Here is an 18,920-nt window from a genome sequence, read left to right as displayed (position 1 = left end):
CACAATCTGTAGCTCGTATGCTTAATTGCTTTAAGCAGTTCTCTGCAGCATCAGGGCTAGTAGCTAACCCCAGTAAGAGCTTTATTTGCTAAAGTAAGAAAGCTCTTATCGCTTGGGAGCAGCTTTGCATACCAAATTCAGTAGGGGGCTAAATTTACTGGATATTGAGATTTGGAACAAAGTAGAGATAGCAAAATTATTGTGGTGTTTGAGTCATAAAAAAGACAAACTATGGGTAAGGTGGGTGCACAATTACTACATAAAAGGTGGATCATTGTGGGATACTGAACCAAAACAAGCATCATAGATTATGAAGAAGATTCTAAGAGTGAAGAAGTATTTTATAGCTGTAGGATATTGCTACAATAAGTACCTAAGCATGCCAAAATTCTCAATATAAAAGCTATATAGAGAGCTACAAGGATCATTTCACAAAGTACAATGGAAAAGACTAATTTGTAACAACTTAGGAGATCTTAAATGGTTGTTTATTTTCAGAGCTATTGCCTAGGAAAGACTTGCAACAAAGGATAAATTAGGGAGGTGGGGACTTAATATTGACCTGGAATGCCTGTTGTGTACTACTAGTATGGAAAGTGTTGAATAGTTATTTTTTGTGTGTCCATATTCAGCCTATATATGGAAAATGGTCTTACAGTGGTAGGGGATTACTCATCACCCTAGAGGTTGGTCACATGAACTAGCGTAGATGAGTACTTGAAAAGGGAAGCATCCCAATGCATCAATATTTCGAATGTCCGCAACAACTTGTATATATCATCTATAGAAGGAAATGAATCGCAGAGTATTCAAAGAATTTTTCGAGATGCAGTGTCAGTGATTAAGACTACTATACAGGAGGTGTGTCACAGAGGGAGCTACAATACCAAAATAGCCATGAGATTAAAGGACTTAAACTTCTACCCAATATAATAGCTTGCATAGATTTGTTTTAGGATCATGGTGTTACTGATCTGGGCTGGATGTAGCCCACAATCGTTTTTCTTTGTTTTGTAATTCCTACTGGTAAAAATAAAAGTTTATTTACCAAAATTTTTTTTTTTATGTAATATCTTTATTTTATTAATATATATTTTTTATTAAATTAATTTTCGTAAATAATATTTTTTTAAAAATAAAAGTTAATTTTATTATAATTTATAATTGTATTATGCAACCACATTTTGCAATTATCATTGGGTTATCATGTTTTTGGAGAAAAGAAGTGCTACATGATAAAATAACTACATGTATTATACTGCACAACATCGGGGCCATAAGGAGAGTAGCAAAGGCTTGTCGTAGATAAGAGTTGTATACAATAAGTTAGAATCAACTATCTTATTCGCGAGAATTTCTTCTCTCCGATCTTGTCTCTTCACTAGGTGGTTGCACACACTTGTCTTACAGATAGAGTCAAACACGAAACAGGTATTTACTTGCTCTTTTCTTTTTAGCATGTGCTAGCTAAAAAACACAAAATTATTTTATGGAATTACACCAAATATGTTTTTGTTACAACAACAACAACATACTATTGTAATCTTACAAATGGGTTTGAAGAGAGTAGTGTATGTGGAGACTAAAATGGTAAAGATGATCGATATTTGTTATTGGAAAGCAGAGAATTTGAAGCAGACAGGTGGCAATCGATCACTAATCGAGCATTCGAACCTTACCTCTATCACACGGGTAAAAAAGGAAAACTGTTTCTAATAAGCTCCAAGCAGATATATATCATTGTTTTGTTGTCTTAAATAAAAAATCTTGTACTAATATGACATATTAACATTCGAGTTAGGCCGATTTCGACAAACTCCAACCAAATATATCATTGTTGTCTTAAATAAAGATTCTTGTAAAGTATGATAATTTTCACATCTGAATTTATTTTTTGGGCACAAAGAAACTTCATTTTTTTCTTCGAAAGATCAAAAAATCTCACAAAATAGAGTCTGAAAAGAATAAAATATATATGTGGGAGATTGAAATAGTAAGGAACGATCAGTATTTTAATAATCCAAAGTGAAAAATTGAAAATCGATCACTAATAAATCATTCAAACATTACTTCTACCACATAAATTAGATAAAAAATAATGTGTCTGATAGACTATAATAAGATATATGTCATTCTTTTATCGTTTTTAAATAAGGCGATAGAGAGACTATTTCGATACACTCCCACCGCACACGTCATTCTTGTCTTAACAGAAGAAATCTTATAAATATGGCATTTTCAGATCTTAATTTCTTTATTGGGGGTACCAAAAACATTCACATTTTCCTCCAAAAGATCAAACACCTCTACCTTTCCCATTAATTCCCTCCAAGTTCATTCATCTCCCTTTACCCAAACCCTAATTCCCCAAATTCACAATGTCGGAGCTCTCCGACAAAACCACCAGCCCGTTAAGCCGGCCAACAAGTTCCCGGTCGGTAACCGAAACCGTCAACGGTTCACACCGGTTCGTAATTCAGGGTTATTCGTTGGCAAAAGGAATGGGAGTTGGTAAACACATAGCGAGTGATAATTTCACTGTTGGTGGTCATCAATGGGCGATTTATTTCTATCCTGATGGGAAAAATCCAGAGGATAATTCGACGTATGTGTCGGTTTTTATTGCGTTGGCTAGTGAAGGAACGGATGTTAGGGCTTTGTTTGAATTGACATTGGTGGATCAGAGTGGTAAAGGGAAACATAAAGTTCATAGTCATTTTGAGCGGTCACCTGAAAGTGGTCCCTATACTTTGAAATACCGCGGCAGCATGTGGTACATTTTGTTTAAATTCTGTAAATTTAGTGTTGAATTGATGATGAGCATGGGAGCCATTGTAATGTGACTGAATTTTTTTTTTTTTTTTTGTAGCTTTAACTTGCGGTGAATTTCATGTTTTATTATTGAATTTAGTTGTTTCACTCTATTGGTTTATGTGTAAGGAGGGTGTGGAGGACATGTATTAAGGTAGAAAGGTTACTAGGTAAAGGGAAGCATAAGGTTCATAGTCATTTTGATCGGTCGCTTGAAAGTGGACCGTGTACATTGAAATACCGTGGCAGCATGTGGTAATTTAAAAAAAAAAATCTCTAAACTTAGTTTTAAATTGCTTTTTTTTTTTTTAAATCTTAATTTTGCTATAATTTGCAGTGAATTTCACGCTATATTGTGGGATCAGCATAGTTTTAGTTTGATGGTGAGTCTTGGGGCAATGGTAAAATGTCAGAAATTTTTTGTTTTTTAATTAGTTTTATGTAATTTAGCTCTAATTGTTGTGAATATCATGCTTTAATTTTTAAAGAAATTACAAAATATCGTGGTCAGTGTGGTAAAGGGAAGCATAAGGTTTGTAGTCATTTTGATTGGTCACTTGAAAGTAGACCATATACGTTGAAATACCGCGGCTGCATGTGGTAATTTTTATTCAAATTCTGTTAGTTTAGTGTTGATATGATGGCGATTCGACTGAAAATTTTGATTTTTTAACTTTAATTTGTAGTGAATTTCATGTTACCGTTCTCAAAAAAATTTTTGTAGTGAATTTCATGCTTTATTGTTGAATTAGCTCAGTTTAAGTTTGATGGCGAGCCTTGGGGCAGTGGTAGAATGACATAAATTTTGATATTTTTTGTTTAATTTGAAGTGAATTTCATGCTTTAATACAACAGCAACAACATACCCAGTGTATCCCCACCTAGTGGGGTCTGGGGAGGGTAGAGTGTACACAGACCATACCACTACCTCAGGAGTAGAGAAGTAGAGAGGCTGTTTCCGAATTTCATGCTTTAATGTTTAAAGAAATTACTCAATATAGTGATCAGAGGGGTAAAGGGAAGCATAAGATTCATGATTCAAGGGTATTCATTGGCTAAACGAATGGGAGTTGGTAAACACATAGCGAGTGATAATTTCACTTTTGGTGGTCATCAATGGGTGATTTATTTCTACCCCGATGGGAAAAGACCAGAGGATAATTCGATGTATGTATCGGTTATTATTGCGTTGGCTAGTGAAGGAATGAATGTTAGGGCTTTGTTTTAATTGACTGGTGGATCAGAGTGGGAAAGGGAAAAATAAGGTTCATAGTCATTTTAATCGGTCACTTGAAAGTGGTCCGTATATGTTGAATATCGTGGCAGCATGTGGTAATTTGACTGATTTTCTTTTTTAGCTTTAATTTGCTGTGGATTTTCATGCTTTATTGTTGAATTTAGTTGAAAGGGAGCCTTGAAGTAACTGGTAATGTTGTTGTTGTCATGTGATCAGTAGGTCACGGGTTTAAGCTGTGGAAACAACCTTTTGTAGAATCCAGGATAAGGTTATGTTCAATAGACCCTTGTGGTCCATCCCTTCCTTGGATCTCGTGCATAGTGGGAGCTTTAGTCCACCGGGCTGCCTTTCTGTAATTGTTAGTTTTTATTGTGTTGGCTAATGAGGGAACAAATGTTAGGGCTTTCTTTGGGTTGACGTTGGTGGATCAGAGTGGTAAAGGGAAACATAAAGTTTATAGTCATTCTGATAGGTCACTGAAAGTGGACCTTATACGTTGAAATACCGTGGCAACATGTGGTAATTTTTGTTTAAATTCTATATATTTGGTGATTTTTAAGCTTTAATTTGGAGTCGATTTCGTGCTTTATTGTTGAATTAACGTAGTTTTAATTTGATTGGCGAACCTTGAGGCAGTGGTAATTATTAGTTTATGTCATTTAGTTTATTTGCAGTTGATTTCATGCTTAAATGTTTAAAGAAATTACAAAATATAGTGATCAGAGTGGTAAAGGGAAGCATAAGGTTCGTGATTCTGGGCTATTCATTCGCTAAAGAAATGGGAGTTGGAAAACACATAGTAGTGATAATTCACCGTTTCACCGTTGGTGGTCATCAATGGGCGATTTGTTTCTACCATGATGGGAATAACCCAGAGGATAATTTGACATATGTATCGATTTATACTGCGTTGTCTAGTGAAGGAACGGATGTTAGGGCTTTGTTTGAATTGACGCTTGTTGATCAGAGTGGTAAAGGGAAACATAAAGTTCATAGTCATTTTGATTGTTCACTTGAAATTGGCTCGCATACGTTGAAATATCGCGGCATCATGTGGTAATTTGACTGAATTTTGATTTTTTTTAGCTTAATTTGAAGTGATTTTCGTGATTTAATGCCGAGTTAGTTGATAGGGAGCCTTGGAGTAACTGGTAAAGTAGTTGTCATGTGATGAGGAGGTCGCGGGTTCAAGCCATGGGAATAATCTCTTCCAGGATGGCAGGAACAACTGCATATAATTGGCCTTTGCGGTCCGGCCCTTCCTTGGATCTCGTGCATAGCAGGAACTTTAGTGTACCAGATTGTTTTTTTTTTTTGGTTGAATTAACTTAGTTTTGATTTGATTGTGAGCCTTTGGGCAATGGTCAAGTGACAGAAATTATTGATTTTTTCGTTAGATTATGTAATTTAGCTTTAATTCGCAATTAATTTCATGCTTTATTGTTTAATTAGCTTAGTTTTAATTTGATGGCAAGCCTCGAGGCAATGGTAAAATGACAGTATTTTTTTTTTCAATTTATGTAATTTAGCTTTAGTTTGTCGTGAATTTCATGCTTTAATGTTTAAAGAAATTAAAAATATACTGATCAAAGTGGTAAAGGGAAATATAAGGTTCATAGTCATTTTGGAAAACACACTGCGAGTGATAATTTCACTGATGGTGGTCATCAATGGGCGATTGATTTTTATCCTGATGGGTAAAACCCGAAAGATAATACGATGTATGTGTCGGTTTTTATTGTGTTGGCTAGTGAAAACGGATGTTAGGGCTTCGTTTGAATTGACTCTTGTTGATCGGAGTGCTAAAGAGAAGCATAAGGTTCATGATTCAAGATTATTCATTGGCTAAAGGAATGGGAGTTGGAAAACACATAGCAAGTGACAATTTCACTGTTAGTGGTCATCAATGGGTGATTTATTTCTATCCTGATGGAAAAACCCGGAGGATAATTAGACATATGTTCCGGGTTTTTTTGTGTTGGCTAGTGAAGGAATGGATGTTAGGGCTTTGTTTGAATTGATGTTGGTGGATCAGAGTTGTAAAGTGAAACATTAAGTTCATAGTCATTTTGATAAGTCACTTGAACGTGGACCCTACACTTTGAAACACCGCGGCAGCATGTGGTAATTTTTGTTTAAATTCTGTAAACCTAGTTTTAAATTGCTGAATTTTTTGATTTTTTAGCTTAATTTTGCTTTAATTTGCAGTGACTTCATGCTTTATTGTTGGATTAGCTTAGTTTTAGTTTGATGATGAGTCTCGGGGCAATGGTAAATTGATAGAATTTTTTGATTTTTTTTCTATTTTTTGTAATTTAGCTTTAGTTTGTTGTGAATCTCATGCTTTAATGTTTAAAGAAACTACAAAATATAGTGATCAGAGTGGTAAAGGGAAGCATAAGGTTTGTAGTCAAGGTTTGTAGTAAATTTGATCGGTCACTTGAAAGTGGTCCGTATTTGTTGAAATACTGGGCAGCATGTGGTTATTTTGTTTAAATTCTGTTAATGTAGTTTTGATTTGATGGCGAGATTTGGTGGAATTGTGAAGTGGAAGGATCTTTTGGTTCTTTAGCTATAATTTGAAGTGAATTTTCATGCTTTATTGTTGAATGAACTTAGTTTTAATTTGATGTTGAGCCTTGGGACAATGGTTAATTGTGAGGGAAATATTTGATTTTAGCTTTATCTTGAGCTGAGGGTCTTATCAGAAATAGCCTCTCTACCTCACCTTAGGTTAGGTCTGCGTACACTCTACCCTACCCAGAACCCACTTTGTGGGACTACACGGGATATGTTGTTGTTGCTATGTAATTTAGCTTTAATTTGCAGTGAATTTTATGCTTTATTTTTCAATTAACTTAGTTTTCATTTGATGGTGAGCCTTGGGGCAATGGTTAAGTGATATTTTTTTGATTATTTTTTAGTTTATGTAGTTTGGAAGGGGAGCCTTGGAGTAACTGGTAAAGTTGCTATCATGTGACCAGGAGGTCACGGGTTTAAGCCTTGGAAACAGCCTCTGGCAGAAATGCAAGGTAAGGTTGTGTACGATGTACCCGTATGGTGGGGCCCTTCCTGGACACCACGTATAGCGGTAACTTTAGTGCACTGGGCTGCCTTTTTTTTAGTTTATGTAGTTGAGCTTTAATTTGCAGTGGATTTCATGCTTTATTATTGAATTAGCTTGGTTTTGATTTGATTGACGAGCCTTGGGGCAATGGTAAAATGACATTTTTTTTTAGTTCATGTGTTTGCAGTGAATTTCATGCTTCGTTGTTGAATTACCTTAGTTTTAGTTTGATGGTGAACCTTGGGGCAATGTGTTTTTTTAATCAAAGGACCTGATGGGTCAAACTTGGGGTAATGGTTAAGTGATAGATTTTTTTTAGTTTATGTAATTACCTTTAATTTGCAGTGAATTTCATGCTTTAGTGTTGGATTGACTTAGTTTTAAATTGATGGGCAAGCCTTGGGACAATGGTAAATTGACAAAAGAACAGTGAGGTTTGCTCAAGTTGTTGTGTGCCTCCACCATCAACTGGTAGGTTGAGGATTCGAGTGATGAGGGGAAGTGGAAACTCTATGGATTCTAATTGGCAGACTTTCCCTTTTTTTTTTTTTTTTTAATTTTTTTAGCTTCAATTTGTGGTGAATTTCATGCTTTATTGTTTTTTTTGGTTGATGATTTCATTCTTTATTGTTGAATGTAGTTGTTTCATTCTATGTTGCTCGGACTCTCCAAAAATGATGTTGCACTCATGTCGGATCCTTCAAACTTCACTACTTTTGCAGGATCTGACACTCACTTGTCAACATTTTTGAAGAGTCCAAGCAACATAAGTTTCATTCTATTGGTTTATGTGAAAGATGTGCCGTTGCAACTGCTATTTATGAACATTCTGGGAAGTATTAGTTTCACTTGTGTAGATTAGAATTTTGTTCTATCAAATCAAGTATATTGTTAAGATTTCTACTTGTGGGATTGCACTGAGTATGTTATTGTAAATGAAGTATGCCTCTATTCCTCCACCATCCCCCCAAAATGATCTAACTCCTCTGCCTCATGTGAAATTGTCAGAGAAATTAGTTGGGGCTGGCTATAATTATGTTTCCATCCACTTTATTCAGGATTAGTTATTAGGAGTATTAACTATAGTTATGCTGGATGAGTATTAACTACTGCAACACTACTTTTATAGCGGGCTTCAGAACTGGCTATGCTTTGGTAAGCTTGCTTAGGCAGAGTTCAATTGGGATTTTATGAAGTTTGATAATTTGTGTTTGAGTATTTAGGTGCATTTGTGTAATTTCATGGTCGATAACTAAATAGGTGACACAGACTTTCTGATTTCAGTGAAGCTAAGCAGATTAGTTGGTATTTTCTTTTTTCTGTCTGAGAGCATATTGCAGTCTGCATATGTCTAGCACAAATGTGGATGATTGGCAGAATTCTCATGCATATTTAGCTCTTTTTTGAGAAAGATAGGGTAAGTATTTATTGCATGCATATTTAGATTTGATAAGAAAACACTAAGGGGTTGTAAAAGAAAGAGCTGTAAGGCTAATAAAACTTTGTTTGATTTGGTCCCCAGAGCTTAACTCAATCATCTAAGTTTAAGGAATTTGTGACTTAGGTCACCAGTTCAAGCCCTCTGACCAGCGAATTGAGTGGTATTTAAGTGAAGGATAGAGGAGGGGGGAGGGGGGATCATCCTCAAGTTTTGAATGATGCACTTGGTCGTAAGAGTTAGTTCTAACTTTACTACGTTTGAAACTTAATTTTTTCTTCCTGTATATATGTAACAACTTCCGCTTAGTTATATACTTGGAATGCAACCATATCTCAATGTTTAGGCAATATGAATGTGGATGGTTTATTTATTTGACCAAGGTGCATCATTGTTTGTAATTTCCAATTTATATGTGACTGGCTAAAGGATGAAAAACACTTTGAAAAGAAAAGGACGGAAAAAAGGACTGGTGAGAACGGAGCATAGTATCCTATCCACTGTTGATACCACTGAATTTCTTTTTTGTAGTTTATTTGCATCTTCTTGATCCCCACAGTGAAATCTTTTACTCCACCGAAAAAGGAGAGCAAGGAGCAGTGTGAGAAAAAACCAGTGATGGATACTATATTTATCAATGACAATGAGATGGATACTGTGTTCTAGTGCTCCGTATGTCTCTTGCTAATTGTTAGAATATGAATAGGAATAGCATATTGAATTCTACTTAGAAAGGAATTGTAATGTAGTGTCTATAAATAGGGCCTCAATGTAATAATTTAGATACAACAATTCAATAATATTTTCTCTCATATTTTTCACATGGTATCAGAGCAGGTTTTGCGTTATGGGAAGAAAACTCAATAAGACAACCCGGTATTTCAATTTCCGGCAACTGTTAAGTCCAATTTGAGCCCTCGTCTATTTTTTAAGTGTTGTGTGCGAAAGCAAACACCGCAACATGGTGAGAAGCACCCAGGGGAGCAAACCTCAGTGCTCGAATCTCTTCCTGCTATTACTTTGGCTAATGGAATTCGAACAGAGCCAAAAGGAGTTGGACAAGCCAAACCCTTATCTTCTGTTGCTCTAGACTCTGTTCTTTATGTCCCTGGTTGTTCTTTTAATCTTGCATCTGTTAGTCGTTTGACACGTGCCCTTAATTGTAGTATAACTTTTTTTGATGATTCTTTTCTAATGCAGGATCGCAAAATGGGACAGACAATTGGCATAGGACATGAATCACAGGGCCTTTACCATCTTACCTCTTCAAGTTCCTTCACAGCATGCTCCGCTACAGATCCTTCCGACCTTATTCACAAACGTTTGGGACATCCTAGTCTATCCAAGCTACAAAAGATGGTGCCTAGTTTGTCTAGTCTATCCACATTAGATTGTGAGTTCTGTCAACTTGGGAAACACACCCGTGCTACTTTTTCACGTAGTATTGAGAGTCGCTCAGAGTTTATTTTCTCATTAGTTCATTCCGATATTTGGGGTCCTAGTAGAGTCAGTTCACCCTTAGAATTTCGTTACTTTGTTACTTTCATCGATGATTTTTCAAGATGTACTTGGGTTTACTTAATGAAAGATCGTTCCGAGTTATTCTTTATATGTAAAAGTTTTTGTGCTGAAATACAAAATCAATTTGGTGTTTCTATTCGTGCTTTCCGTAGTGATAATGTCTTAGAATACTTATCCTCCTAGTTTCAAGAGTTCATGACTTATCAAGGAATCATTCACCAAATATCATGTCCATACACCCCTCAACAGAACGGTATAGCAAAAAGGAAAAATAGGCATCTTATTGAGACTACTCGCACTTTTCTCATTGAATCCCATGTTCCACTGTGTTTTTGGGGCGATGCGGTCCTCACATCTTGCTATCTCATTAACAGAATGCCATCATCTTCAATCCAGAATAAGGTTCCCCATTCCATACTATTTCCTCAGTCACGTCTCGACTCTATCCCCCTTGTGTTTTCAGGAGCACATGTTTTGTTCATAACTTAGCCCCTGGTTAAGATAAATTAGCCCCTTGTGCTCTCAAATGTGTCTTCTTTGGTTACTCTCGAGTTCAAAAAGGGTATCGATGCTATTCACCTGATCTGGGTCGCTACCTTATGTCCGCTGATGTCACATTCTTTGAATCTCAACCTTTCTATACATCTTCTGATCATCTTAATATCTCTGAGGTTTTACCCATACCTCTAGTCTTACTCATACCAATCTTTGAGGAATCTATGATTACATCTCCATCTCCAGCTGCAGTGTCACCACTTTTGACTTATCACCGCCACCCACGTCCAATATCAGTCCCAGATGATTCATGTCCTGCGCCCGACGCTTCCCCTACTGCGAACCTGCCTCTTCTTAGTCAATCAGTTGCACTTAAAAAAGGTATAAGATCCACTCGTAATGCTAACCCACATTATACTTTCTTGAGTTATCATCATTTGTCATCACCCCATTATGCGTTTGTATCATCTTTGGCCTCTATTTCCATTCCTAAGACTACAGATGAAGCACTTTCCCATTCAGGATGGAAAAAGGCTATGATTGATGAGATGTCTGCTATACATGCGAGTGGTACTTGGGAGCTTATTTCCCCTCCTGCAGGTAAGGTAAATCTACTGTTGGTTGTCGTTGAGTTTATACTGTCAAAGTTGGTCCAGATGGTCAGGTTGATCGGCTGAAGGCTCGCCTTGTTGCCAAAGGATATACACAAATATTTGGGCTTGATTATAGTAACACTTTCTCTCCCGTGGCTAAAATAGCATTTGTCCATCTTTTTCTCTCTATGGCTACCATTCGTCTTTTTTTCTGAATGGTGATCTTGAGGAAGAAGTTTATGTGGAGCAACCACTTGTTTTGTTGCCCAGGGGGAGTCTAGTAACCTTGTATGTCGATTGCGAAAGTCACTCTAGGGTTTGAAACAATCTCCTCGAACCTGGTTCGGAAAGTTTAGCACAATTATTCAGGAGTTTGGCATGATTTGTAGCGGAGCTGATCATTCAATGTTTTATCACCATTCTGAACCAAATCTGTGTATTTATTTGTTGGTTTATGTTGATGATATTGTTATCACCGGCAATAATCAAGATGGTATCACTAACTTGAAGCAAGATCTCTTTCAGCATTTCCAGACTAAAGACCTTGGCAGATTGAAATACTTTCTAGGTATTGAGGTTGCTCAGTCCAATTCAGGTATTGTTATTTCTCAACGCAAGTATGCTTTAGACATTCTTGAGGAAACATGAATGATGGGATGTCTACCCATTGACACTCCTATGGATCCAAGTGCTAAACTTCTGCCAGGACAGGGGGAGCCACTCGATGATCCTGAAAGGTATAGGCGGTTGGTTGGAAAGTTGAATTATCTCACAGTGACTAGACCTGACATCTCTTTTCCTGTGAGTGTTGTAAGTAGTTTATGACTTCCCCCTGTGATAGTCATTGCGATGCAATTGTTCGGATTTTGCGATATATAAAGTCATCTCCAGGTAAAGGACTACTCTTCAAGGATCAAGGCCATGAGCATATCATTGGATATACAGATGTTGATTGAGCAGGATCACCCTCTGATAGACGTTCTACATCTGGATATTGTGTTTTAGTAGGAGGTAATTGTTGTCCTGGAAGAGTAAGAAACAGAGTGTGGTTGCTCGATCTGGTGCCGAAGCAAAATATTGAGCGATGGCTGCAGCAACTTGCGAGCTGTTTTGGATCAAGCAATTGCTGAGAGAATTAAAATTTGGAGAAACTGGTAAGATGGAACTTGTATGTGATGATCAGGCAGCCCTTCGTATTGCATCTAATCCAGTGTTCCATGAGAGGACCAAGCTCATAGAGATTGATTGTTACTTTGTCAGAGAAAAGATAACTCTCGGGAGATATTGTTACAAAATTTGTGAAGTCGAGTGATCAACTTGTAGATATCTTCACCAAGTCCCTCACCAGTCGTCGTATTAATTACATTTGTAACAAACTTGGTACATATGACTTGTATGCACCAGCTTGAGGGGAGTGTTAGAATATAAATAGGAATAGCATATTGAATTCTACTTAGAAAGGGATTGTAATGTAGTGTCCTATTAGAAATAGGATTAGAATGTACTGTCTATAAATAGGGTCTCAATGTAATAATTTCGATACAAAAATTCAATAATATTTTCTCTCATATTTTTCACACTAATAAAATATGCATTTAATAATAGCCATCAAAATAAGAAGGTTTTCTTCAAATGTGATGTTTGATTAGACAGACTTTGAAGACTACATCCAGAATCATATATCATTGGGTCATTTAGTTAAATGTGCTTACTTCATCTCTGTGCAACCTTCATTATAAGTAAACCACTTTAAGTTTTTACATGAAATGATTCACACATTTACATGGTGATCCAGTTCACTCTCTAAAGTCTAGATCAAGTCCATGTTCGAACTCCAAAAATGGGATGTGGGGGTTGTTGAGATGTATACATCCCCTTATCTTTTGTAAAGGGCATACCAGTTGATTTATTAGAGGTCTTTGCTCCGTCACTGTCAATAAATAAATAAACATAAAGAACCCGACGTAAGTAAGGGATGTTTGAAAGAGTTGATTAAATAAATGAAGTGTGCCACTCTGAAACTTGATTTTTTAGATGATGTGGTTCACATATTAGAATGTCTCACATTGGTTGAGGGAATGAGTTGTCTCCGTATATGGTTTTGAGCAACTCTTCTTTTGTACAAGGACATAAGGTAATATGATTTTATTGATGATAGTCATGGCTAATCCTAAGTTCAGGAGTTTTGGTGCTTGGATTAGGCTCAAAGTCCACTATTGTAATTTGGTATTAGAGCTAGACCTATTCCAATCTGTTCATGCTTCAAATGTCTACGCCTTGGAGTGTAGGAGGTTGTTAGGATGTCCCACTTTGGTTGAGAGAATTGGATGTCTCCTTATATGGTCTTGCACATTTCTTGCTTTATGAGCTAACTTTTGGGGTTGAGTTAGGCCTAATCCCTATGTTTTTAAACACCTTTCAGTGTCAATGGGTTTTAAAATAATTTGGGTAAAGTGATTTGTTCAGGTTGGTTTGTTTTTATTTGTTTCAAGTTTTTTTTTTTTTTTTTTCTTTAGCAAAGTTGCCCTATGCATGAAGCAATTGATGCTTGTTTTGAGCACTGGCTACATATACAACAACAACTACATACCCAGTATATTCTCACAAAGCAAGTTTCGGGAAGGGTAAAGTGTACACAATCCGTACCACTACTTCAGAGGTGAGGTAGAGATGCCAGCACTGGCTACATATATTGAGAAATATTACAAATCTATTTGTATAATGTAATCTAACAGTCACTTGGAGATTTTATAGAAGAAGAGATGGAGGAGAGGTGGATAGGTTGAATATTGTTCAACTTGATCATCAAGGTGCACAACACTTAATTATCCTCTATAGATTAATTAAATCAACATGTTGTAGTGATCATCATGGAACCTCATTGAATGTTGAGTTGAAGTATTTGTGGGCAAATTAGGTACTGGCTGACAGTGATGCGTTTCCTTGATTGGCACATGCTCTATTATTAGGTTCTGCCTCGCTTGTAATTTTCTGTTCTTTGGTATGAATGTGGTTTGAAAGAAAATACATATTAAAATTGGTATCTAGGCCTAATCGAGCTTTATTTTTCCCTGTTACTTTAAGCCTGATATTTTTGGTTACATTTTAACACAAAATTTTACTATATTGTTTTATCTGTGTGGTATGCAGGGGATACAAACGTTTCTTTAGACGAGCGTTGCTTGAGACTTCAGATTTTCTCAAGGATGACCGTCTGAAAATCAATTGCACTGTGGGAGTTGTTCAATCTACAATTGATTGTTCGAGCTTACAGCCAATCCAGGTTCCAGATTCTAATATGGGATCACACTTTGGCATGCTATTAGAGAATATGGAGGGATCTGATGTTGTTTTCAATGTGGCTGGTGAAAAATTTCATGCCCATAAGCTGGTATTAGCTGCTCGTTCTCCTGTATTCCGTACTGAATTGTTTGATGAACTGGAGGGCGATAAGCAGGAGATTATTGTCGCAGATATGGAACCCACGGTCTTTAAAGTGAGCACCGACACCTTTTTCTTTTTTACTTTTGTTAATCATTTTATCTTAAATTGGGTTTTCTTGTGCTGTCGAAGAAGACGGAATTTCTCATTGCTTCAGGTAGTGTCATTTGTGTCATTTCTCCATCTTTTTTGCTGTATTTGTTTCTCAAAAGTAACTTTCGTGTTTTGGCAAAAAGATTAAAATTCTTCCAAAGAAAACATGAAATTCTCGCTCACCCTTCTTTGATATACCTATTCTTGTGGCATGAATGAAACAGGCTATGTTGCACTTCATATACCGAGATTCTCTTGTAGGAGAAGAGCTAGAAGATACTAGTTCTTCTTCTATTCCTTCTGTGACTGATACTTTGACAGCAAAACTGCTATCAGCAGCCGATCGGTATGATTTAACAAGACTCAGGCGGGTGTGCGAATCTCATCTTTGCAAAGATATCTCGGTGAACTCTGTTTCCAGAACTCTTGCTTTAGCTGACCGTTACCATGCCATGGAGCTCAAAGCAGTTTGCCTTAGATTTGCTGCTGAAAATCTTGCAGGTATGAGAGATGCTATTGTTGCAAGTTGTCCATATCTTACAGTGATTTCTGCAGTTTCTCTGAACTGTTTGACTGAAACATGTGCATTTTCATTGTCTTGGATCACAAGAAGTGAAAATTGGTTGTTTGTTTAGCATGGACCTTGTGCATTTTGCCTTGGCAAAGGTGTTTTTCTGTTTTTTTGGGGATGGGAGCCGGTTATTGTCATCTTCTTTGTTCTCTTGAGCTGAAAGCTGTGGAGTAAAGTGAACCCTTAGCATGTCAACATTATCTATCGGATCTATCTTTGTCTGTATAGTTACCATTTCCCATATCTGTTCCTTTGCTGAGTGTCTTGCCTTCTCTCTTTTCCAGAACCTATTTAGTAGGAGTTATGCTTTGTCCCTGAAGCTGACCATAGACATAAACTAAAAACAGGGGGGCAGCCCGGTGCACTAAAGTTCCCGCTATACGCAGGGTCCGGGGAAGGGCCCGACTACAAGGTTTTATCGTCCGCAACCTTACCATGCATTTCTTCCGGAGGCTGTTTCCAAGGCTTGAACCCATGAACTCCTTGTCACATGTTAGCAACTTTACCAGTTACTCCAAGGCACCCCTTATGATAAGACATAAACTGAGTAAAGAAATTAAGTCTTTTCTTCTTTTACTCATGGTAGCAACTTTACCAGTTACTCCAAGGCTTCCCTTCTGTTAAGACATAAACTGAGTAAAGAAAACAAGTCTCTTCTTTTCTTCTTTTACTGGGAATGCTCTCCTTTTTCTTCTCTCTTCTTGGGGAAAATACCGAAAATTGAGAAGTGCAGTTGCCAGATGGAATAAGAGCATTTTGCTTAGAATTTTTCCAAATTGAAGTTGCTTTAGAGTATCCTAAAAAACGACGAAAGACACAACAGCTTCGCGCCTCCGCCTGATTCCTAGCTAGTTGGGAGGCTGTATGAATCCTCAGTGTCCATCTCGCTCCATTTGAACCGATGTCATTCCTATATTCAATAATTTGGGATAGTCTCGCACCGGAGATTCTCTAGAGATAACTGGAAAAAAGGGGCTTTACAGATATTTTATTGAAGAGTTAAATTTGAGTATGAAGGGCTTCTTTCTATGATATATTCCTTTGTCTTTACCTTTTTTGGTTTTCTTCACTGCCTCCCTTCTTACAGACACAAGAAACTGCATGTTGTCCCAGGCTATATTTGTGATCAGTACCTGCGTAGACAATGTAACAAGCCCATAAAAAAGTATGGCCTTGTAATGAAAGAAGAATTGGACGTGGAAGGTAGAGTCGAGCCAATGTGTGGAACAGCATCCCAGTATGACTTGCGTAGCTTGTGCTTCCTAGCTGACTATACTAAATGAATTTCTGTTGTCCATCCTCACTCTTTTGAAAAATAGGCTTCGCAAAAAATAATATCTACATTTCTACGACTCTATAGGGGATATAAACCATGCTTTCCTAGAACTATCCCTACTTCATTTAGCTTTCTCCTAGCTAACAACTGGGTTTGGCGCGGGTGAGGGTAACAAATACCGTTATGTAACAAAGTCCATAACAAAAAAGTGTCTAAAATCTCTGACCCATCAAATGTTCACAAGATATTGAAACCAAGAGGTAGAAGGCAACACAAATCAGCAACTAAGTTGATGAAGTATCCTGCCATGGTGAAGCGATGGGAAATGGTTATAACTTGTGCTCATGAATTTGGCATGGACATCTTTGCCACTGATGGTATAGATGTTGACTTCAATTCTGTTGAACACTATTTGGCCTGATGCTGATATCAACTGAACATCTATGGGTCCATTAATCTCCCTTTGTTGCTCCAGAAAGACTACACCCAGCCATGTACCTCAAGTCCTAAGCCACCAAAAGAAGTCTGATTTAACTGTTAAATTCCAGCTTATGTTGTTCTGTCTGTTAGCTTGCTTTTCTCTAGAGCTTTTAGTGGGTGCATCATGGAATCCACTCAAGTGAGAATAATTTCTTACTTGGGAAATCAATTGAGTTTTCTGCATACGAACATTAAATGGCAATGAGATTTTTCCCTGAACTGAAAGAAGAAATATACTTAGCCGCATCACTGTAAACCCTTAAAACAGAAAGCATTAAAAGAGCCTTTAGCTCCCACATCAGAAGTTTTGGAGTTCGCTGAGAACATGCCAACTTTGAATAACTACACCTAAAATAATTACAGATCTATGTAATTATTTTCTGGTTCTGTTATAGAGTGTTTTTGGGAGGGGACAGGTCTTGCTAATATGGACTTGGAAGTTAGTTTGGTGAATAAACTAAAAGTGATGAAGCGAATCACATATTTTATTTTAATTGCAAACACATGTTTCCATTAAATGGGCTCTAAAGGAAATCTCACTGGGCAAGTCATGATACTAAGCGAGATACTGTCATAGAACTGATCCAAAGAAAAAGTAATGTGTTATCAAATGTCGCAAAAGAATGTGCATATCCCTTTGGATGTCCAAAAACCAAAATGTCTCGAGCATTTGTTTGATGAGTTGCTCCTCTGTTGGGGAGAGCTTTGACTATAACGACTAGTGTCAGAGTTCATTTGGGGACCTTTCTATGTTAAAGACTATGATATATATAAAAATCTGCAGCCTGAAGGTATGTTTTTTGTGTGTTTTCTTTGCACTGCAGTTTCCCCTCATCTATTTGTTGTCTTATTTTTGCAGCTGTCATGCAATCAGATGGATTTGAATACCTTAAAGAGAATTGCCCTTCTCTTCAGTCGGAGCTTCTTAAAACCGTTGCTGGTTGTGAGGATGATTGTAGCAGTGGAGGCGGAAAGTCTAGAAGCGTTTGGGCCCAGCTTTCAGATGGTGGCGATACCAATGGCAGGAGGGTAAGGCAACGGACCTGATTTTAGATAGAGAATCCTTGTTTTATCGTTCTGTATATTGGAAGTTGTCTTAATAATGTTACAGGAAGGTAAATGTACTATAGTTTTCTGAATACCTGGCTAGTCTGTAATACCAGTATCCTGGAAGTTTCTCCATACTGAGCCCTTTTTTTTTTTTTTTTTTTTTACGTTTATGCTGACACCAAGTTTGGGTTTCAGTAGACTGTTTAGTGTTGAGACATGATCCTGGAAAGTCAGTACCTTTGCTGTTGCCATTGTAACCTTTGTAAATTGGAGGATACTCTTGTTTGTACTTCATACCGTGCTGCTTTGTAGAAAAAGGATGCTGCCTCTTCTCTGGTTTAGTTCCAAATTTCTGAATTGCTATTGCTTAAGCTGGCAGTGAGCCATTGCTCCGGAACTTTGTATGACTGACTCTGATGTTCAGGACCTGTCATTTTAAGCAGTTGAAGACGAGAGTAGCTGATATAGGGAGAAAAGAGTTGATTCTTTGTTTGGTTGATTCTTTTTCTCATGTTGATTCTTTGTTTGGTTGATTCTTTTTCTCATGTCTGTTTGAATAGTGGAAACGGTGATTTAGCCTTGATCATTGCCTTATTCTAATTTTTGTTCATGTTATTTAACCTTGAATTTATCCTACAACATCCGTAGTATAATCCCACAAAGTGGGGTCTGAGGATAGTAGTGTGTAAGCAGACCTTACTCTTACCCCTACCTCAGAGATAGAGGTTCTTTTCGATAGATTCTTGACTCAAAGAGAGAAATAGTCCAAAGCAATCAGAAATGTAATATAATAGAAGTACAAGAAATAGCATGCAGTAACAGGATGATAACTGTAAGAAAATAATAT

The 18,920-nt window shown here is 37.1% G+C and overlaps 1 protein-coding gene across 1 annotated transcript; it reads left to right on the top strand.

Moving 5' to 3' along the window:
- The first annotated feature begins 2,224 nt into the window (after positions 1 to 2,224).
- LOC124890273 (BTB/POZ and MATH domain-containing protein 4-like) lies at positions 2,225 to 18,688 on the top strand. Its single transcript, XM_047402117.1, has 4 exons — positions 2,225 to 2,773; positions 14,313 to 14,658; positions 14,921 to 15,197; positions 17,883 to 18,688. The coding sequence occupies exons 1-4, from the start codon at positions 2,379 to 2,381 to the stop codon at positions 18,068 to 18,070; spliced, it is 1,206 nt and encodes a 401-aa protein (XP_047258073.1). The 5' UTR covers positions 2,225 to 2,378; the 3' UTR covers positions 18,071 to 18,688.
- Positions 18,689 to 18,920: the final 232 nt, after the last annotated feature.

Source organism: Capsicum annuum, unplaced genomic scaffold (genome assembly GCF_002878395.1).
Source record: "Capsicum annuum cultivar UCD-10X-F1 unplaced genomic scaffold, UCD10Xv1.1 ctg1490, whole genome shotgun sequence".
Classification (NCBI taxonomy): domain Eukaryota; kingdom Viridiplantae; phylum Streptophyta; class Magnoliopsida; order Solanales; family Solanaceae; genus Capsicum; species Capsicum annuum.
This window is presented reverse-complemented; position numbering and strand designations above follow the sequence as displayed.